At 45.4% G+C, this 22,701-nt stretch overlaps 1 protein-coding gene across 2 annotated transcripts in view; it reads right to left on the reverse strand.

Annotated features, from left to right (window-relative positions):
- Positions 1-22,701, reverse strand: part of LOC109397745 (nardilysin) — a 63,946-nt gene that overhangs the window by 944 nt on the left and 40,301 nt on the right. For both annotated transcript variants that reach the window (XM_062859268.1, XM_062859267.1), the window contains exons 2-10: positions 16,601-16,856; positions 6,269-6,620; positions 5,621-6,202; positions 5,475-5,560; positions 4,743-5,209; positions 3,921-4,185; positions 598-721; positions 371-531; positions 87-306 (exon numbers count right to left, since the gene is read on the reverse strand). In XM_062859268.1, coding sequence (XP_062715252.1) covers positions 87-306; positions 371-531; positions 598-721; positions 3,921-4,185; positions 4,743-5,209; positions 5,475-5,560; positions 5,621-6,202; positions 6,269-6,620; positions 16,601-16,839 — 2,496 coding nt within the window. In that variant the 5' untranslated portion in view covers positions 16,840-16,856. The remainder of the gene's footprint in view (positions 1-86; positions 307-370; positions 532-597; positions 722-3,920; positions 4,186-4,742; positions 5,210-5,474; positions 5,561-5,620; positions 6,203-6,268; positions 6,621-16,600; positions 16,857-22,701) is intronic.

Below are 22,701 nucleotides of genomic sequence, written 5' to 3' on the forward strand. Positions count from 1 at the left end.
TTGGAGAATGAACTTTCGTAGAAGTTGTGTGTGTGTATGAACAAAGAGGTCAACATTTAAAGCATTGAAACAATAGCACTACTTACATTGACGATTTCTCCAATAGCAAGATTTGCTAGCACCTTCGACATAACGTCTGAGGCATCTTGCTTGCGGGTGTTTCCCTGTATAAGTGATTGGATTTTTACTTGCTGGAAGTACCGCACCGAAAATTCACTAAGAGCATCGATAGTCAAATTCTTCAATGCGTTGAATCGCTCCAATGTGGTCCAGAATGATTCCTGGACAACCTTTAACCGAATATCCCTGAGGAAACCCGAAACAATCTCGTTAGTAATTCCTCGTTTTTTAGGATTCCACTATGTTGTACCTGCTCAGCTTGCTAGCCTTTATGATTTCGTTGTAGTATGCCTTTGCCAGCTTCTTTTTGATGACATCGAATACATCCGAATTCATGTTTCGGTTGAAATCTCGCATAGCTTTAGTTATTTCATCCACGATTATTGGAAGTTTTTGGCTGTAGCCATCAACCTGTAAAAGCGATAAAACCGATTGGAGTTGGTATTGACGCAGTTCTTAATCCAGAGTACATGTTACCTTCAAAACAATACCCTTTTCAGCGGCATAGATTTCATAGTTCAGGCCAGCAACCGTTGCTGGATAAAGGTCCTCGGCAATTTGGAATTTCAGCATTGCCGTGTATAAACTCGTCAGGGTGGCACTGTAAATGTGTAGAAATTGAAGTTTAGTTTCTATTTTACTAACTAATCAATGATGCTTGAAGCAACCGGATGTTGCCTCAGCATTTAAGTGGCCCACACTTATATGAAAAACGAAAAAATCGAAAAATGCCAAGTCTTACCTCCTCAATCAGTTGTTTTGGACTCCCAGAAGCTACGTTCAAAATTTGAGCAAAATCGGTTGAGCCTAAGGGGGCGCTCAAAGCGCTTGAAGTTTGTATGGGAAAACTTGGCCAAATGTATGTAGAAATTTTAAGTTTTCGAATTATGCCGCTAGGTGGCGCTGTAAGCGTTCAATAATCAAACCCTTTGGTATTATTGTAGGTGACTATATGCCAAATAACTTTGTCGAAGACCGCAAAGTGATCCAACGTCTGTGAAAAAAGTTATACCCTAGGAAAAGTGAGGATAAACTTTATTGATATTTTTCCAATACATGTAAAGGAATAATATCAATAATGAAATCTCAACACTTTGCCTCACTTTGCCTAGGGTATAACTTTTTTCACAGCCGCCGGATCACTTCGCGGTCTTCGACAAAGTTCTCTGGCATATAGTCACCTACAATAATACCAAAGGGTTTGATTATTGAACGCTTACAGCGCCACCTAGCGGCAAAATTCGAAAACTTAAAATTTCTACATACATTTGGCCAAGTTTTCCCATACAAACTTCAAGCGCTTTGAGCGCCCCCTTAGGCTCAACCGATTTTGCTCAAATTTTGAACGTAGCTTCTGGGAGTCCAAAACAACTGATTTAGGAGGTAAGACTTGGTATTTTTCGAAATTTTTGTTTTTCATATAAGTGTGGGCCACCCTACTCAGCATGTACGCAAAAACTCGAGACAGCATTGCCGGACGAGGACGAGCTGCATGAGAACTGCTGCAATAAACGTAGGTTGCGTGCGAGCATCATAGAATGGTTTGACGGGAGGAGTGCAGAGCGATTTTGGAGGAGAAGAACGCAGCGCGAGCGGTCATACTGCTGCACGGGACCCGGCAGAACGTGAAACATTGCAAACGGTAGCGAAAGCAGCAGGCCCACACTTTCGGGAGAAAAAAAAATGCGGCCTGGAAAAAACGAAGTGTGAGGGAATGGAATCGCTATTCCGTTATCAAGAAACACAATAGTTCTTCTAGAAGCTCAAGCCATTCTGAAAGTGCCCCAAACAGAAATGTGCAGGAATAAGAACGGGGGTTTCTTGACTGACCAACGTGAGGTGATTGAAAGTTGGAAGCTTCACTACGAACATGGCGCAGGTAACGCAGTCACTGAGGTGTAAGGGAATTAAGGGAATGAAACGCGCACGAATGTACGGATTAAAAACTACTTTATTCGCGACACGTTAACTGCCGTGAATCGCATATCAGTCCCATCTTTGCTGGATTTCCTATGCAAATGGGACAGATATACGATTCACGGCAGTTAAAGTGGTACAATTTATCGCGAGACGTACACGATAACTAATCTTAATGGACAACAATACACAGACACAGAACACAAACGACAACCAAGTTAAAATATATTGATGCGCTTCTATTGAATTGCGCACGACAGTAGTGCTCTGTCTTGTGCGAGCTCAGCGGCGCAGTACACCGCAATCGGGTTGTCCACAACACTTAATAAGGGACTGTTCATAAACCACGTAGACCAAAATTTGCCCCCCCTCCTCGTAGACTTTTGTCCATACAAAAATTTTGAAATTTGTATGGAGCGTAGACTTTGGTCAGAATTACCCCCCCAGATTGACGTCGGGCCAAATTCTGCCATACTGTGGCCTACGAGGTCAACACGCTCCTCGCCACCGTAGAGTTGGTTGACATGGTGCTTAGGGGATCGCTCTTTCCTCTTCGACCTGTGCACAAAGTGACATGGGTTTCCCGTGATGGTGTCGCGGAAAATCAAATCAACCACATCTGCATCAGCCGAAATGGAGACGAAGCCTTCTTGATGTGCGGAACAAACGAAGCGCCGATATTGCGTCCGACCATTATTTCTTATTCGGCGAGATCCGGCTGCGCATTTCTAGGATCCATCCACAGGAGGAGAAAATCGGGCGCCGACTGGACCGTACTACTTTCCGGAAGGTGGAAGCGTAGAAGATCAATGGAGTGCCATCAAGAACGCCTTCATCGCCACCGGCGAGAATAATTTGCGTGAGCCAGGCACCCGGAGAAAGCAGTGGATCACATCACAAAGAAGATAGAGGAGCGAAGGAACGCCGAAGCCGCGATAGATCGAGCGAAAACACGAGAAGTCGAAGCCGTAGCCCGTCAGCGCTATTCGGTTCTCGAGAAGAAAGTGAAACGCTCATGTAGACGGGATAAGAGAGCGTGGGCGGACTCCCCAGCCGACGAAGGCGAGAAAGCAGCAAACACCGGCGACATCTATCTCCTCTACGATGCTTCACTCGATGCCAGCTGAAGCGATGGTTCGAGCACTTTCGAAACCTTTTTAAGTGTCGGCTACGCCACAAATACTTTATCATGATCCACCAAGGGTTCGACGCATTACCCATATCAACACCGAAGCTCCATCAGATCTATTGATTTTTTATGCGCAAAACATAGGTCTCTCTCTTCTTGGCGTAACGTCCTCATTGGGACAAAGCCTGCTTCTCAGCTTAGTGTTCTATGAGCACTTCCACAGTTATTAACTGAGAGCTTCCTCTGCCAATGACCATTTTGCATGCGTATATCGTGTGGCAGGCACGAAGATACTCTATGCCCAAGGAAGTCAAGGAAATTTCCTTTACGAAAAGATCCTGGACCGACCGGGAATCGAACCCGTCACCCTCAGCATGGTCATGCTGAATACCCGTGCGTTTACCGCCTCGGCTATATGGGCCCTTAGCAAAACATAGGTATTTAATTTGGTTCGAACTTGACTGAGTTATAACAGAAAAGTGCCTAAAATAGAAGCCTTGCCGAAATGATGCCACTTTCCTATCTCAGATCGTCTATGTATGTACAACAAATGAGTTCGTAGGGAGTTACCAAGCTGACTTCGCCGATCAAAAAACCAGATTTTTACCGTGCGGTATATCTAACAGAAATGCTATGAATATGGACAAATTTTGCGTGACGTAGTTTATGGACATTCCCTTATATATATTTGTGAAAATTTTGACCTAAATGAAACGAATACTGGTTTTAGTGAAGTGCTGCGGATGATACGTACCATTCTGGATCTTGCATTGGTAAAGGTGAAATAAAGTAGAAGTACATTAGTGATGTGGGTAAATTAAATTTGCCATCCTGTCGGTACCACAGTTCACAAATCTTGGTGTCCATTATTTTTTCCGGAAACACTAGAATCGGAGCGGCATCCTGCTGCTTAGAAAGGATGGTAAAATCCGAGCTGATGTACTGGTTACGCTCCTGCAGTTTCAACTCCGGAAGGACCGAAGCATTATTCCAGAGATTCCTCCACTCTTGTGGCATATCTAAAAGGGATAGAATTTATACCATACAGTTGAAAAGATTTTTTGGAACTTCAAATGATAATAGTTATTTATGTAACAAGTTGCAAAAAGTTGATTTTTTCAGTACGAGCCGTACATTTATCCAACGAGGCTTGCCGAGTTGGATAAATACGAAGTGTGCTGAAAAAAATCGAGTTTTGCAACAAGTTCCATACAAAATTTTATGCAATGTTTTTTTTTTCATTATACAACCCATTTGAGTTGCATAATATTCATAATGCAACCCAAATGAGTTGCATTATGAACATTATGCAACTAATTTTCATTGCAACTCATTTCAGTTGCATAATGAACCTGTTCGGAAAAATAGCCATTACGATACCAACATGAGTTATATAAAATAGAAATTATGATACTGAATTGCATAAAATAACATTACAGTTGGTGATCTATTATACCTGCAACAAGACAAAGTTGCATATTTACATACATGAGAAATGTAGCGTACCTAACAGTAACAACATGAACTTTTAATGATGATTTCTAATCCCATATTTATCATTATATTTATTACTAACCTCTTTCAGCATACTCCGTGCCAAACCATTTCTCTTTCTTGTCGAAAATGATATTATTGTATGGTTTCGAAGACGATATCATTATGTTGTAATTAGGCTTGTTAAGGTTGTCGATAACTTTACGAATTTCGTTTGCATCATATTGATAGTAGAGCTCCGAACCAGTGATGATGTCCTTGGAAGGGTAATATCGCATATTGACCACCAGCTCTTCCACATTATCACTGGCTTCTTTCTCCTTCCGGTAGCGGAAGGACGTATCTTCAATTTCCTTCAGTTCATCAAACAGCCATTCTACAGGACCAGTTTCTTTCAGTAGTCGCATATAGGAAAAGATGGCCTTTAGAATTTCTTCCACGTTTTCCAGCCCTTTGTCGGTCATCGTTACAGATACAGCGAAAAGAGTAAAGAGTGAGTTTTTCTCAAACCCGTAGCTGGATCCCGTTTGTACGTCGAGTGCAAGAGTCCTGAAATAAGAACATTATTTGCAGTCTGGTTTGCAATCACGATTGAAAAATTGAATTTGCATTCAAAAATAACTCTGAAAATGGACCATGGATCTCATCCAACACACCTTTTGCATGCGCCAAACCCGCAATTCCAACTCCACCCACCAACCAACCCTCCCATAAATACATAAAAACATAATTTTTCATGGAACAAACTCACCGGACTCTCTTATCAGTCATTGGAAACCAAGTCCCAGTAACATTACAATTAGTATTAACATACCTATTCCTAAGATAGCTCGTGAGGCTGTACTTTCCTTCATAGCCAAGAAGATATGACAGATAATCAACTGGCTTCACCTTGTAATCCTGCAAATAAAGTTAGATTCATCTAAATTTCGATCATTAGAAGGAATTTTCAAAACCTACTGCAATGCTAGGTGGCAAACACCATGTCACGTCTAACCGGCATATATTGGATTTGGGCTTCACAAAGTATACTTTGGAGAAAAACTCTGGCTTAAATGCATTCACATCGTTGAAAGCGGAGAAGTCATCCGCCGGCAGGTTGTTATTCGGAATACCAGACAGATATTTTACCGTCAGCTGCTCCAGCTCATCCAAACTCATCCTGGCCTGAACGGCAAAATGCATCCGATGAGCCGAGTAGTGCCTCTTCTGGAATTGATGCAGAATCTTGTGCAGCTCATCATCCGTTACGTTGTCTTTCAATGTGCGCAAATTTCCCCAGGAGAATAAACTGCTAGGATGATCATCGCGACCTAGCGATCCCATCAGCTGCTCGCGCATTGACGAAAAGCTGTTGATGTTGGTTTTGAACTCTGACTCAACCGCGTCTCGCTCTCGGCAGATGGAATCTCGCAACATAAGGGGTGAAGTGAAAAGACTTGAAAATCGGTCTAGAGCACCGTCCAAGTATTCTTCGTCAATTTCAAAGTAAAAAGTTGTTTCTTCCAAATCAGTTACAGCATTGTCAAATCCGCCACATTTCTATACAGAACATGAAGAACATATAAGTTTAAGAAAATTGAATTGAAGATCTTTTGCAGTACTTACACTTATGTACGCGTCATATTCGTTCTCTGTCGGGTATTTCTTGCTTCCCATGAAAATCATATGTTCAAGGAAATGAGCTAGCCCTTGCACGGCACGTGGATCACTAAATGAGCCAACGCCGATGCTCAGTGCTGCAGCTGCTAGCTTTTCTCCCGCCTCATCTCCCTCATCTCCGGCTTCGCTTCCGTCTGCTTCGTCTTCGCTGTCGCTCGGCTCTTCGGTTGCCGATGCAACACTGGCTCCATCTTCGCTGTGATCGTCTTCTGTCGTGTTGTTGCGGTCCGCTAGCTGTGGGCGTTCTGTAGGATCGGATATCAATAGGGCATGCAATCCGTTCGGCAGGACAAGCGACCTAAGGGAAGACAATAGAAAGATTAAATGTAAAACTAATGGAAGTCTGGATATTTACGCGTCTATTAGAAGTAACTTTGTAAAGTAGGAAAACATATTAGCTTAATATGTTAGGATCAAAGGATGTTTAAATCTTCAAACTTCAAACTCTAGCCCACTGAATTGGTTTCTTGCATTTATTTGTTCGACATAACATTTAAAATAAGCATAATCAGCAATACTCGGTCACGGCCAATACTCGCCAGATTATTCTCCTCCTGGTCCATTTCCCGTGCACTTCACACTTTCTTGTGCCAACCAGATCATTAGCAAACACCAACGTTGTTGTTTGCCGTATCTTCAATTTCCTTCAGTTCATCAAACAGCCATTCTACAGGACCAGTTTCTTTCAGCAGCCTTTCAATCACTTTACGTTAGTCCGTCAAGAGGATCCCATAAAGATCCTTGCACAATTCGGCTAACGTTGCCGCTAACGTTGCCGCTTAGCCGTTGCGGGATGCGTTGAGCTTCTGACATTAGCTTCTTCTATGCGGCATTATTCTCTCGAAAGAAGCGGAACTGTTGCTTCCACTTATGTCTCTATCGCTCCACATTCTGTGAGTTCCATGATGCAGCATTTCCGTCCGCGCTCCGCTTCTCCCCCAAAACTGTTTTGAGCTCCTCGTCGAACCAATCGTCTCGTCCCCTTCGTTCCACGTACCCGATAGTGCTCCCGTTGATGCGTTGTTGATTAGATTGTACTCCAGCAGTTCTCCAGAGGGGTCACATCAAGCGCATTCTCGTCCGGCAACGCTACCCGCGACTTGCGGTTGTATCAGTTTCTCTAGATAGTACTGGGGTGGCTACCGGAACCGCACATTGTTAATGACGGAGAGCCTCGGACGCAGTTTCACCAACACTAGGTAGTGGCCAGTGTCGACGTTAGCGTCACGATAGGTCCTGAAGTCGATAATGTCGGAGAAATGTCATCCATGTGATTCCGTTTACTGTGGCGATCTTCAGCCATAACGTTAAGGGAGGTTGTACTGGCAAAACTGGAAGCATTTCCTCATTTTTTTGGTTTTTGATTTTTTTTTATAAAATAACGAAGCAATATTAAGACAAACTTTCCACTGCATCTGCCAGCAATAAAAGGTGATCGATCAACATTTCGAGTACCCCAATTTACACAAGAATGCCAAGAATCACCGCTCATGCTTTACAATACAGTTGGAAAAACTAGAAGAACACCTGGCCACAATGATGCATAAAGCACTAAAGCGGACCGGAAGTGTAGGTGAGCCAGCCCCACCAAGCACATGTTTAGCCCTTTAGGGTCCTAAAATCACCGGTTTTAGTGGACTAGGGTATTTTTTTCGTCGAAAAAAAAATTCATGTTTTTTGGTCTCATACCATTTTTGACAACTTTAGGCCCCTTGAGGGACCAGTTAGCCTTGAGATACGGACTTCAAATTTTGACACGATCATTTCTTAGCTAAAACGATAATTTTCCGCTAACGAACTTAAAACATTTCCAATTTTTGCAAAATAAGGGACGGTCTATTGCACATTCTGGGACATATCGTCGATAGTTTATTTATTTATTTATTGTAATTCAACTGACTAATAATTGTCTTATTGAATATCTTATCCTACTGTAGATACAAAAAAAAAACAAAGATACATCAACATATTTAACTTTGCATTCTCACATTAAACATAGGCCTGACATACCAACAACGAAGTTAACAATATTTTCATCCATCATTATTACAACAAAAATAACAAGCTCCGCATTTCAATTCATAAAATTGCATTATCGATTTGGCACCCACGTATCATTTTGTCTATCAACAAACACTCGAAATTTAACTTTATTGGGCCATGTTTGAGGATCAATTGCACGATATTTGAATTGCTTGTCAAGCACAACTTTATACGAGACATAGTCCATTTTACGCCTATTCCATTTTGATACAAGTTTAGTAACGTCGATACATTCGGGATGTTGCAGTCCGATTGCCTTCGAAACCATCAGCTGTATATCACGTTCCGAAACACTCTCATCGATATTGGATAACAGTAATGAGAATTTGTCGCTTTCCATTGTGCGCTGATGACGTGGTTGACTATCATCATCGTTCAAAGACTCGCACACATCAATTCGATTGAACGTAGACACTGGTGTTGGATGCAGCTTAGCAATATCGACAGCCGTAGACGTAGGAACAATTGCGGGTTTTTTGATGATCGTGGCTATCGTGCTCATGATATTGGCAACGTTACTCTTCAATTCTTCGATCTCGGCTGCAATGGGTTTCGCTTTAGGTTTTGGCATTATCACATCATCATTAGTAGGGTCTGAAGAAACGCCAGGCATAATGCAAAAGCTAGATTGTTGAAATCGATGCATGCAGTCGTCGCACATCCATAAGACGTTTGTAGAGAGAATTCGGAGAACACTCCAATGGATCATTTTCATGTCTGCACAGCTGCCATGAAACATACAAGCACAACCTTTGCAAACAACGTAGAACTCATCTCCCTCTTGGATGCTCAGAGAGCATTTGCGGCATACGCTCATTATTGCAATAAACGGTAATGGCTGATGCAATAAACTTTCAAAATTCAAGCTTACAAAATCCGATTATTTATGTTTCAAATTCGTTCGCAGCAGACTACAGAATTCACTTTACTGGAGTACAATTCAAAACTTCACGTAAATCTCATCCTCGGTCTCATCAGCACATGAATTTTCACCGCATATTTTAACAGTACTTCAACAACAGAAAGTAGATAACAGCGACGTTGGTGTCAACACACAGAACACACTACACTTACCGGCCAGGCTAAGGCCGGAGTGGCCTCTGCTGTACATAGTAGCCGCCTCCATTCCACTCGGTCCATGGCTGTTTGCCTCCAGTTCCGCACTCTGCGTAGGGTCCGCAGATCGTCCTCCACTTGATCGACCCACCTAGCTCGCTGCGCTCCACGTCTTCTTGTACCGGTCGGATGACTCTCGAGAACCATTTTAGTCGGGTTGCTATCCGACATCCTGATGACGTGACCCGCCCACCGTAGCCTCCCGATTTTCGCGGTATGGACGATGGTTGGTTCTCCCAGCAGCTGATGCAGCTCGTGATTCATTCGCCTTCTCCAAGTCCCGTCTTCCATCTGCACTCCGCCGTAGATAATACGCAACACCTTTCGTTCGAAAACTCCAAGGGCGCGTTGGTCCTCTGCACGTAGGGTCCATGTTTCGTGCCCATAGAGGACGACCGGTCTGATCAGCGTTTTGTAGATAGTTAACTTCGTGTTACGGCGAACTTTATTCGATCGTAGAGTTCTGCGGAGTCCAAAGTAGGCACGATTTCCTGCCACAATGCGCCTCTGAATTTCTCTGCTGGTGTCGTTGTCGTCGGTCACCAGTGAGCCCAAGTACACGAATTCTTCAACCGCCTCGATTTCATCACCGTCGATATGAATTCGGGGTGGCGGGCGCGGTGATTCCTCCCTGGAGCCCTTTGCCATCATGTACTTTGTCTTCGACACATTAATGACTAATCCGATTCGCCTGGCTTCACTCTTTAGTCGGATGTACGTTTCCGCCATCGTCTCAAATTTACGAGCAATAATATCAATATCATCGGCGAAACCAAGCAGCTGAACGGACTTCGTGAAAATCGTCCCACTCGTGTTTATCCCCGCTCTTCTTATTACACCCTCCAAAGCAATGTTGAACAGCAAGCACGAAAGACCATCACCTTGCCGTAACCCTCTGCGAGATTCGAAGGGACTCGAGAGTGTCCCTGATACTCGAACTACGCATATCACTCGATCCATCGTCGCCTTGATCAACCGTATCAGTTTATCCGGGAATCCGTATTCGTGCATAATCTGCCATAGCTGTTCTCGATCGATTGTATCATACGCCGATTTGAAATCGATGAACAAGTGATGTGTGGGCACGTTGTATTCGCGGCATTTCTACAACACTTGGCGGATGGCGAACATCTGGTCCGTTGTAGCGCGTTCACCCATAAATCCAGCCTGATATTGCCCCACGAACTCTCTTGCAATCGGTGATAGACGGCGGCATAAAATTTGAGAGTATCTTGTAGGCAGCGCTCAGTAGTGTGATCGCGCGGTAGTTCCCGCAATCCAACTTGTCGCCCTTTTTGTAGATGGGACACACGATACCTTCCATCCATTCCTCCGGTAATACTTCCTCCTCCCAAATCATGGTAATGACCCAGTGTAGTGCTCTCACCAGTACTTCTCCACCGTATTTTAGAAGCTCGCTTGGTAGTTGATCTGCTCCAGCGGCTTTGTTGTTTTTCAACCGGCCAACCTCCTCCTCAATCTCTTGAAGGCCAGGGGCCGGAAGTCTTCCGTCCTGTGCACATACTCCTAGATCTATTACCACGCCACCTTCGGTACTTGCAACGTCGCCATTGAGGTGCTCATCGTAATGCTGCCGCCACCTCTCGACCACCTCACGCTGACTCGTGAGAATATTCCCGTGATTATCTCGGCACATGTCGGCTTGTGGCACAAAGCCTCTGCGCGAGCGGTTCAGCTTTTCGTAGAACTTTCGTGTGTCCTTAGCGCGGTACAGCTCATCCATCGCTTCGCGATCTCGTTCTTCCTGCTGGCGCTTCTTCATCCGGAAGACAGAGTTCTGCCTGTTCCGCGCCTGTTTGTAACGTGCCTCATTCGCTCTCGTACGGTGTTGCAGCATTCTCGCCCATGCTGCATTCTTCTCGTTTTTCAACTGTTCACATTCGCCGTCGTACCAGTCGTTTCTGTGATTCGGAGTCGCGAGGCCTAGTGCTGTAGCCGAGGTACTACCTATGGCGGATCGGATGTCCCTCCAGCCATCTTCAAGTGTAGCTGCGCCAAGCTGCTCTTCCGTTGGTAGGGCCACTGCTAACTTCTGCGCGTAGTCTTGTGCCACTTCTACGTTACGAAGTTGCTCGATGTTGAGCCGCGGCGTTCGACTTCGGCGTGTGGTGATAACTGTCGAAAGTTTTGAGCGCATGCATACAGCGACTAAGTAGTGATCCGAATCTATATTCGCACTGCGGTATGTGCGGACGTTGGTTATATCTGAGAAGAATTTACCGTCGATTAGAACGTGGTCGATTTGGTTTTCTGTTTGATGGTCGGGTGATCTCCAGGTGGCTGCAAAGTTTACGCATCGCTGGCCGTTATCATTCGATACGGCGTGCTGGCTGTTTCGCCCGATTACCGGTCTGTACATTTCCTCCCTTCCTACCTGCGCGTTCATGTCGCCGACAACGGTTTTCACGTCACGCGGCGAGCAACCATCGTATGTTTGCTCTAACTGCGCGTAGAACGCTTCTTTCTCGTCATCGGGTCTCCCTTCGTGTGGGCAGTGGACGTTGATGATGCTGTAGTTGAAGAAACGGCCCTTAACTCTCAACGTGCACATCCTTGCGTTGATCGGCTGCCACCCGATCACACGTTGTCGCATCTTGCCCAACACTATAAATCCTGTTCCCAGTTCATTGGTGGTGCCACAGCTTTGGTAGAAGGTAGCCGCTCGATGCCCGCTTTTCCACACTTTCTGTCCAGTCCAACAAAGTTCCTGCAACGCCACGATGTCGAAGTTGCGGGGATGTAGTTCGTCGTAGATTATCCTGTCACATCCTGCGAAACCTAGTGACTTGCAATTCCATGTTCCAAGTTTCCAATCGTAGTCCTTATTTCATCGCGTGGGTCTTTGCCGATTGTATCGAGTCGTATTTTCTCCTATGTTATTCGCAATGGGGATTTTTACGGGTGGCTTATTGGGCCTACGCCAGCACTCCTGTCTCGCCGGAGGGCCATCGTGTCAGTTCTGTTTAACGTCCCAACCAACACTGGGACGACCACGCTGATGGGGCTACCACCTTGGATCTAGCTGGGCGTGGTGCAGCGTTTCTTACTCAGCCGCTGGATGCCAGAACAGACGCTGTTTGAGCCGCACCTCCTTGGTGAACAGACACTCGGATCGTACCTCCTCAATCTGGCTGAAGTCAGAAGGACAACAGTGCCCAGGCTGCACTACCAGCTAAGCGTCGTCGTCGATAGGCATGAGCCTAAAAAGATTCGCGCCAACAATAGCCATCCATGGATAACTCGCGATCTGCTCAGGATGAAGACAACGAAACGAGCAGCACTTAAGCGTTATTCGAAATACCGGACCTTCTCTCTCCGTCAGCACTATACCAGATTGAACTCGGCGTACAAGATCGCTAGTCGTCTGTGTTTCAATCGATATCAGCGCAAAATTCAGCAAAATCTGAAGTCCAAACCGCAGGAGTTTTGGAGGTTCGTGAATGAGAAGAGGAAAGAATCTGGTCTTCCTAGGACGATGACTTTGGACGAAAAGGTGGCATCCACACCAGACACTATTTGCTAGCTTTTTGCAGAAAAATTCTCCAGCATTTTCTGCAATGAGACTCTTCCGGCAGCGTGTGTTGCTGAGGCAGCAAATAATGTTCCTTTGGTAGAGGACACTTGGGCCAACTTTGTTGTCGATGCGACAATGATTTGCGATGCGGCTGCGTGGTTAAAAACATCCACGAAACCCGGACCGGACCTTCTGATTTTCTGAATTGAAAGTTTGCTGATTCCCATACTGCACGTGTTTAATCTCTCGTTGTCCAATGGAGTGTTCCCATCAATTTGGAAGACGTCTAACGATGTTTCCTATGTACAAGAAAGGCAACCGGCAAAATGTTAACAACTATCGGGGTATTTCGTGTCTATGCGCGATCTCTAAACTGTTTGAATTAGTTTTGATGGACCCACTGCTGCCTCATTGTAAACAATACCTGAACGAAACGCAACACGGATTCATCCTGGGCAGATCCACCGCTACTAATCTCCTGTGCCTCACATCTGATATTGCTGACAGCTTTGCCGAAAAATCGCAGACAGATGTCATCTATACCGACTTGTCCGCGGCCTTCGACAAAATTAACCACTCCATCGCAACTGCTAAATTAGAGAGACTCGGCTTAAGGTGAATATATAACGAAGCCACACTTGGAATTTTCAAAAGCACAAATTTGAAGAACCGAGGGTTGCTTTACGCTGAAATTGATCGATTGGTCACCACCAGCGGGTCACCAATCGATCAACTTTTCAGCGCAATCCGTCTTTTGGTTCCTCAGATTTGTGCTCTTGAAAATTTAGGGTTAAGGTTTAAGGCTTCGTTATATATTCACCTTAAGCGGCAACCTTCTGCGTTGGTTTGAATCGTATCTTACTGTGCGTAAAATAAGCGTCTCCGTAGGCGATTGCCAATCCACAGAGTTCTTGGCAACATCCGGAATTCCCCAAGGAAGTCACCTAAGGCCTCTGATTTTCCTACTCTACTTTAATGACGTAATGTCCTCGGCTGTCATACGCGAACGATATGAAGCTTTACCTTTTAATCCGTTCCATCTCTGACGCCTTGAAACTTCAAGAAGATATCGATTCCTTCGCAACATGGTGCGCATTAAATCGGATGGTTGTGAACCCAAGTAAATGTTCGGTGACCTCGTTCTCCCGAATAAGTCAACCAATACAGTTCAACTACAAGCTGACGCAACAATCCAACGCATCGATTAAGTGAAAGATCTTGGAGTAATCCTGGATACTAAGCTTACGTTTAAGCACCATGTCGCATATATCGTTGACAAAGCGTCTAGGACCTTAGGATTCATTTTTCGCATCGCCAAGGACTTCACCGACGTTTACTGTTTAAAATCCCTGTATTGCTCCTTGGTTCAACCCTCGAATACTGCTCTGCTGTTTGGTATCCGCATTATTAGAATGGTTCTAACAGAATCGAATCAGTGCAGCATCGTTTCATCCGCTATGCGCTCCGTCTGCTTCCATGGCGTGATCCGCTCCGGTTACCAAGTTACAGCAATCGATGTCAGTTCCATCGACTCGAAACTCTCCAATCGCGCAGGGATATGGCAAAGGCTATGCTTATTGTCGACACTTTTCAGGGAAGAGTCGATTGCCCTGCCATTCTGGAAGCGGTTGACTTGAACGTTCGGAGCAACGCGATGTTTAGATTGCCTTTCCGACGAACCAATTACGGTCAACACACGTCGCTGATTGGATTGAAACGTGCGTTCAATAGAGTTGGTCACCTTTTCGACTTCCACTTGTCCCGCCAAACGATGTCCCAAATATTCCGCAGATATTTTACGAACAATAACGAACTGTGATTTTATATGTTTTTTGTTACGGTATTTGACTTTTTCGCATTTTTGTTCCTGTTTTGTCTTGTATTTCAAATGCAGTTTTTGTTTTTAGATTTTATAATTATGTATTAGTTATAAAAGGCCATCATTGGGGCATAAGATGTCTGTTGATGTTAATAATAAATAAATAAAAAAATAAGACAACTATATGTTGCTATAGAAACAAAAAGAATAATGATTTTGTTTGTTTTGATTAAGTTAAATTAGCGAACGAGAGAGTCGACGAAGAGAAATCGAACAAGTCAGTTAGGCCCTTATGAAAAATCATTGTCGATTTATTGATTGATTGATTTGTCTTTATTAGAGAGACTTTCAATTGTCGATTTACACAAAACGGAGATCATAAATGGTTCAGCCATTAACTATTTAAAGCCTGTATCCGCAATAATCGGGACATAGAAGCACGGCTGTAACCCTGTGCTGAATCAATAAAAAATGGCCAAAAATTAACTGAGAACTCTTTGATGTATGTTTATCATTTGTGCAAAATTTCATAAAAATCGATGCATTACTTTTAACTGTGGATGAGAAACAAAAATACGTGGTTTTTAGGATTTTGTACAATCATCACCCAATTTCATTCGCATACTGGATGGTTCTTTTCCGCTACAATTCAATGTTCTGTGAGGATAATTATGAAATTTCGTAAGCAGTTTTGAAACTTATAGAGACACCTTCTTGCAAAATTTCATCAACTTAATGTTACTGGTGTTGATAGGGGATAGTGTTAGTGAAAATGTTTCATGTTTTTCATGTGCGATGTTTGCCCATTCATAACTTTTGAATGTCTCTGCCAATTTTCATGAAATTTTCACAGAAGGTGGTTGATTATGTATATATTATGCTTGCAAAATTTGATGAGTATTGGTGTAGTACTTTCAACAATACAATCCATACAATAAGGATGTTGTCTGAGGGGCTAAAATCACGGTCAGCACCAATATATGCTTCGACTATAAAATTGTTGATAGTGCATCAATTTTTTTGAAATTTTGCCTATACAAGTAAAGTAGATTGAGGGGTTTGTGTTCAAAATTTCAGCCATTTCCTTTATCAAATTCAAAAGTTACAGCGCTGACAAGTTAAACCAGGGGCTGTACAAAATTCAATTGCTCGCGTTCTACTGTTTCATTGCTACAACACAAGGTACTTCACCGATTCACATGAAATTTTGCAGGTGAAATGAACGCATCTTAAGATATTATCAGGCAAAATTTGAGCAATTTTAATGTTTCTATTGCAGAGTTACAGCTATATTTCTGTGTCCCGATTATTGCGGATACAGGCTTTATGATCTAGCGCATACATGATTCGAATCCCATGTGTAAACTCCCAATAATGGTAAACTATTATTTAAAAACCGTGAAATTTTCCCATTACTAGTTTACACGCCATAAAGCTACTGTTGGCGATGTAAGGGTTTAGCTTATATTTCTGTTGACATATTTACGATTCCAAGCGTCGTTAATTCTGACGAGCAAATGTGTGTGCAAATTGTGATGTTTTATTCTGTTTTGATGTTTCACTGATGCAGGTAATTAGCATGTGATTCTGGATATTCGGCAGTTATATTCAACCTTTACCTAGCATCAATTAACACTTTTCATCATTATCGGTCTGTCTCTTTGTGACGTCAGACTATCATATGGAATTTTTTAGTGCAATTTGAGCTAGCAACTCCTGAGAAATAAAGTTTTCAAAGCGGACATGATCATTTGCATTCACTTACCGATATTGCTTCAAGTCGGAGAATGACTTATCCGGTACGTCCAGGTAACGGATGCCACTTTCTCCGGTGATGGCGGCCCCATGTAGAGGTAACTCCTCTCTGGCGGGCATCTTTTGCAGCGTGTTTGATGAAACCAGTTTCGACCCCGGAGAAAGAGCTCGCTTGCGTGTCATTAGTGGTCCGACCTGTGCTGATCTGCTACACCCGTTTTTCGCGAAAATTGTGAAGCATGCTATCATAACCAACAGCACATTACCTACGCGCGCAGTTGATATCGTATCGTCGTCGGATGATTGGTGGTCACATTGCGGCAGTATCGGAGCACGTACGAAAGCCGAAAATTGCGAGAAGAAAACAAAAAACACGACACTCATGAGTAACGACAACGGTAAAGCATGTTTGTAATACAATTTAGCGAACGAAAATTTGATCCACAGCGTTATGAATTCGTCTACTGCACAACGGGAAAAAATATTGGACAGCTAACACCGTGTTCAAAAAGAGATCATATGTACATACTAAACAATACCTTCTTGTTAGCAGAAGTAGAAAGAATTTACTTTTAAAAGCTTAAGACCTATTGAATGTCGAGGGTAATTTGTTTATCCGGATATGTCTATCTAAGGTATGAATTGAGTACCCTTCTTAACCATCGAGCAGTCGCGTCTTCGGTCACCCTCAGTGACACCACGCTCATACTATGTAACGCAATAATGATTTTTTCAGATTTCATATCAACGCTGCACTGGAATCGGTAAGTGGGTGTACTTCTAGTACTAAACATAACAATGTAAAATATCCACACAGCTGATGCCCTACACATCGAGCCCACCAACACAGGGGCCGGTACCTACGGGTTAACATCCCCCCATGTTCAGATAGTTTGTTTCATGGGATGGGATGGGAACAAGGGGTTGCGACCAATGGTGGGCCCTCAGCAGCCACAGAGCAGGGCGATCCAAGGAGAGGACCCTCCTTGGACAAAGGTAGAGCGGAAGAGAAAGAAGAAGGTGAATCCGCAGGCAGAAGTGCAGCACGCCAAGCCAAGGCGTAGGAAGGCAGGTGCCAGGCGCGAGAAAGGCGACGCTATCGTCATCAAGACGGAACAGTCTAAGTACTCGGACGTCTTGAAGACGATGCGAAGCGACGCCAAGCTTGAGGGTCTTGGAGCCGACATACACAGTATTAGACGTACTCGTACGGGTGAGATGATCCTGGAGCTGAAGCGCCAGAAGGAACACAAGGGCGCCGCCTACAAGAGGCTGGCAGAAGAGGTCCTTGGTGAGGGTGCGCAGGTGAGGGCTCTGACACATGAGGCGACTCTGAAGGTCAAAGACATTGACGAGATCACCGAAGTGGAAGAGCTCGTCACGGCACTGCGGCAACAGTGCGATGTGCAGGTGGCCGCCGCAGCCGTTAAGCTACGGAGAGGGCCAGCAGGGACACAGATAGCCTTGGTTCAGCTACCTGTGGCGGATGTTAAAAAGTCCGTTAAAGTAGGAAGTATAAAGGTGGGCTGGTGTGTATGTCACCTGACATTCCACGAGCCACCAGAGGTTTGCTTCAGGTGTCTGGAACCAGGACACAAGTCGTGGGACTGCAAAGGCCCCGACAGGCGCAAACTGTGTAGGCGATGCGGCGCTGAAAGTCATAAGGCCCAAAGCTGCACGAGTCCGCCCATCTGCATGATCTGTACCGGGAAAACCTCGAAAAACAGACATACGATGGGTGGTGCGGGTGCCCGGCCTTTAAGAGAGCCGCAGTGAACAACAAATCACAGTGCAGGTAACGCAACTGAACCTGAACCACTGTAATGCGGCTCAGCAACTGCTTTGTCAGGCGGTTTCTAAGTGGGAGACGGATATCGCCATCATTTCGGACCCATACCGAGTACCCGCCGGCAACGGCAACTGGGCCTCGGATGGGACCAGGAAAATGGCGGCGATATGGACGACGGGTAAATACCCCGTGCAGGAGTTGGTGTCTACTACCTATGAGGGCTTCGTGGTCGCCAAAGTAAACGGGGTCTTCTTCTGTAGCTGTTATGCGCCTCCGCGGTGACCGATCGAGCGGTTCACGCAAATGCTGGACCGCTTAACGACCGTGCTAACAGGGCGAAGGCCGGTGGTAATAGCGGGTTACTTTAATGCTTGGGCTGTGGAATGGGGAAGCCTTTTCACGAACCAGCGGGGTCAGATCCTGCTAGAAACACTGGCCATCTTAGATGTCGACTTGGCTAACGTCGGTACCAAGAGTACCTATAGTCGAAACGGAGCGGAGTCAATTATTGACGTGACCTTTTGTAGTCCTGGCCTAACAAGTAGTCCGAACTGGAGAGTAGATGATGGCTACACTCACAGCGACCAACTGGCGGTTCGCTACAGTATCGACTACAACAACATCAGACAGCGGATAGAAGAAGAGGCGGCTAGGCCAAGGCCAAGCCATCGTAGGTGGAAGACATCATACTTCGACGAAGAGGTATTTAGGGAAGCGCTCCGCCGTGAGCGAAACTTAATCGGTTTAGACGGCGATGAGCTGGTATGCCTAGGCGAGTCCACCCTAGAAATGGGAGGCCACCGGCTTACTGGTAGACCGACGCGATTGCGGACCTGCGCTGCGCCTGCCTACGGGCTAGGCGGCGGATGCAGCGAGCACGATCAGAGGAAGAGCGAAACGAACGGCGGGTGGTGTTCGCCGCTGCAAAAGCCGCGCTCAAGACCGAGATAAGAGCAAGCAAAAAGGCCTGCTTTGAGGGTCTCTGTCAGAGTGCCAATACGAACCCGTGGGGTGACGCCTACAGGATCGTTATGACCAAGACGAGAGGTGTGATGGCTCCTACAGAGCAATCTCCAGAGATGTTGGAGGGGATCATTGGAGGACTTTTTCCGCGTCATGATCCTAGTCCTTGGCCTCCTTTCGTAGGACAGCCGGGGACTGGGGCTGGCGATGAGGAGAGGGTCACCGATGTGGAACTTGCGGGGATAGCTAAGTCCCTTAGCGTAGGTAAGGCCTGGCCTTAAAAGTAGCTATTGCAGAGGCTCCCGAGATGTTCAGGTCTGCTATGCAGAAATGCCTGGACGAGGGAGTTTTCCCAGAAGCTTGGAAGAGGCAGAGCCTGGTACTATTGCCAAAGGCGGGGAAACCACCCGGAGACCCGTCGGCATATAGACCAATATGCTTGATTGACACGGCGGGGAAGGTGCTCGAAAAGATCATCCTCAATAGAATGTTGCGGTTCACTGAGGGAGTAAATGGTCTTTCGAGTAACCAGTATGGCTTCCGGAAGGGGAGGTCCACCGTAGACTCTATCTTGTCGGTTACAAAAACCGCCGAGAAAGCACTTGAGCCTAAGAGGAGGGGACCCAAGTAACACACTTGTCACCGAAGAGTCACGGCGGCGCAAGTTTTTGTTGCGCAAAAGTCACTGTGGCTTACTTCTAACAAATAAACACTTACTTGCTAGAAGTAAGTCTCAGTGACTTCTGCGCAACAAAAACCTGCGCTGCCGTGACTCTTCGGTGACAAGTGTGTTACTTGGGGAATTCGCTTCTGCGGGGTAGTGACTCTGGATGTAAGGAATGCACTTAATAGCGCCAGTTGGGCCGCTATTGCCGATGCGCTCTTGCGTCTGGGGATACCGGAGTACTTGTACAAGATTCTCGGAAGTTACTTTCAGAATCGCGTACTAGTTTACGACACGGAGGTGGGTCGGAAGTGCTTTCACATAACCTCAGGAGTCCCGCAAGGTTCCATCCTGGGTCCGGTGTTATGGAATGTCATGTACGACGAGGTGTTGAGGTTAGAGTACCCAGTGGGTGTGGTGATTGTCGGATTTGCTGACGATATTACGCTCGAAGTCTACGGTGAAACGATCGAGGAGGTAAAGTTGACTACCAACCACTCGATCAAGGTTGTGGAGGCGTGGATGCGGTCCAGGAAACTGGAGTTGGCTCACCACAAGACAGAGGTGACGGTTGTTAACAACATGCAATCGGCGCAGCAGACGGAGATCCGTGTAGGAGAGTGCACTATCATGTCTAAGCGCTCTGTCAAACACTTGGGCGTGATGATCGACGATAAGCTTACCTTCGGTAGCCACGTCGATTATGCCTGTAAAAAAGCCTCCACAGCTATTTCGGCACTGTCTCGGATGATGTCCAATAGCTCTGCGGTGTACGCCAGTAAGCGCAAGCTTCTGGCTAGTGTTGCTACGTCCATTCTTAGGTATGGCGGCCCGACGTGCGGCACCTCGTTAAGTACTGAATGCTACCGACGGAAGCTGGGATTTATTTGTTCAGCAAAATCTCATTCCGGCTAGGAAATCGTCTGTCACTTTTTCTCGATGATACGTGGTGTTCCGTTCGGCCGATAGATTTGCAAAACGGCTAGTAGTGCTTTGCCCCGGATTTTTCAATATTTCTGATAGTTTCCGCGAGTATTGTTTCAGTTCCGATCAGTTCCAATTTTAACGATTAGTGTTGCTGCAAAGGAAGTGTTGGAATTCCTCTCATGTGATTTATGGGGCCTCCACGTGCTAATCGATTCGGCTGGCGAAAGAGTGCACATGCTGCTGTGAATATTTTTTTTGATGATTTTAGAAGAAAGAGCTTTTGTTGCAATTTTTATTCTGCTAGTGATTTAAATGTTTGTTTTTCAATAATCGGGCGGCGTTCAAAGTTGGAAACTGTATCGCGGAATCAGACAAATCGGTTTATGGAGTGAGTGTGATGAGAAAAGGGCGGAAAAGGAAGAAAACAGGAGTGGCAATACCAGTGGCCTTCGTCGTTGATTAAAACCTGAAACAAACATAAACCGTTCCCGTATGTTTCTGGTCAGGGATGGTTCTAATCACAGTGGTACTGGAATCCTTAATAACGGAGACCTGGTGAGAATGTTCCTAATTTATTTTTGCATATATTTATCTAATAATAACCATATAGCATGTATGCGTGAAGGGTGTGGAATCAGAACTTCTTCTCGTTTCAGAGAGCGAGTAATGGCGCTTAAGCCTAAGCTTTCGAGCTAGGACATGAGGAATAAATGCCTATGTCCCATCCCAGGAGAAAGAGCTTCAACGGAGTGACATTAACCTTCTTAGCAAAGTCCCTCCCAACGTTTATACATAACTTTTATACCACATACTATACGGAGCGGCTGACGAGATGTCGCCGTTCTATGGTTTAGTTCAATTGTATTCAATGACGCTGCACAGTAGGCCTGGAAGAGACGAACCAGCCAAGAGCTGAAAGTCTCTCTAATAAAGACAAATCAATCAATCAGTAGGCCTGGCCGCTTCAATACTTGTAATGCATTTATAATGCGTTGCAAGTATTGATAATGACAAGAAAAATGATAGAAGTAGTCGATTCTATCATTTTCCAGGATTCTTTCAATGAATGGCTGTGTATGTGTAGACTAGACTCGACTAGAATGCTACCGACGGAAGCTGGAAAGTACTTACAGGCTTATGTGCCTGCGGATTGCGAGCGCATACCGTACCGTGTCACACGACGCTCTCTGCCTCATTACTGGTATGGTGCCTATCAGCATTCTTATCAGTGAGGACATGGAGTGCTTCGAAATGCGCGGCACAAGAGGCATACGCAGGACTGCCAGGATGGCCTCTATGGTCAAATGGCAGCGCGCGTGGGACAGTTCCACCAAAGGAAGGTGGACCCATAGGTTGATACCGAGGGTAGATAGTTGCATTAATAGGCGCCATGGGGAAGTTACATTCCACCTGACACAGGTCCTTACAGGTCATGGTTGCTTCCGACAGTATCTACACCGTTTCGGGCATGCGGATTCTCCCGAATGACCAGTGTGCAATGGTTTAGAGGAAACGGCGGAACACGTTTTGTTCGTGTGCCCGCGTTTTCGCACAATGCGTGACCGCATGCTTGCCACATGCGGGGAGGACACAACTCCGGACAATTTGGTCCAGAGGATGTTAGGGATGAGTTTGGCTGGAACGCCGTTTCAACGGCTATTACCCATATCGTCTGGGAGCTACAGAGGAGGTGGCGCTTGGACTCGGAGAATGGCTAGTCCAGATGCAGTGCAAAAAGTGGTCCAGGGGTTCGAAGTCGGCTTCGTAG

This window comes from Aedes albopictus, chromosome 3, assembly GCF_035046485.1.
Source record: "Aedes albopictus strain Foshan chromosome 3, AalbF5, whole genome shotgun sequence".
NCBI classification, from domain to species: Eukaryota; Metazoa; Arthropoda; class Insecta; order Diptera; family Culicidae; genus Aedes; species Aedes albopictus.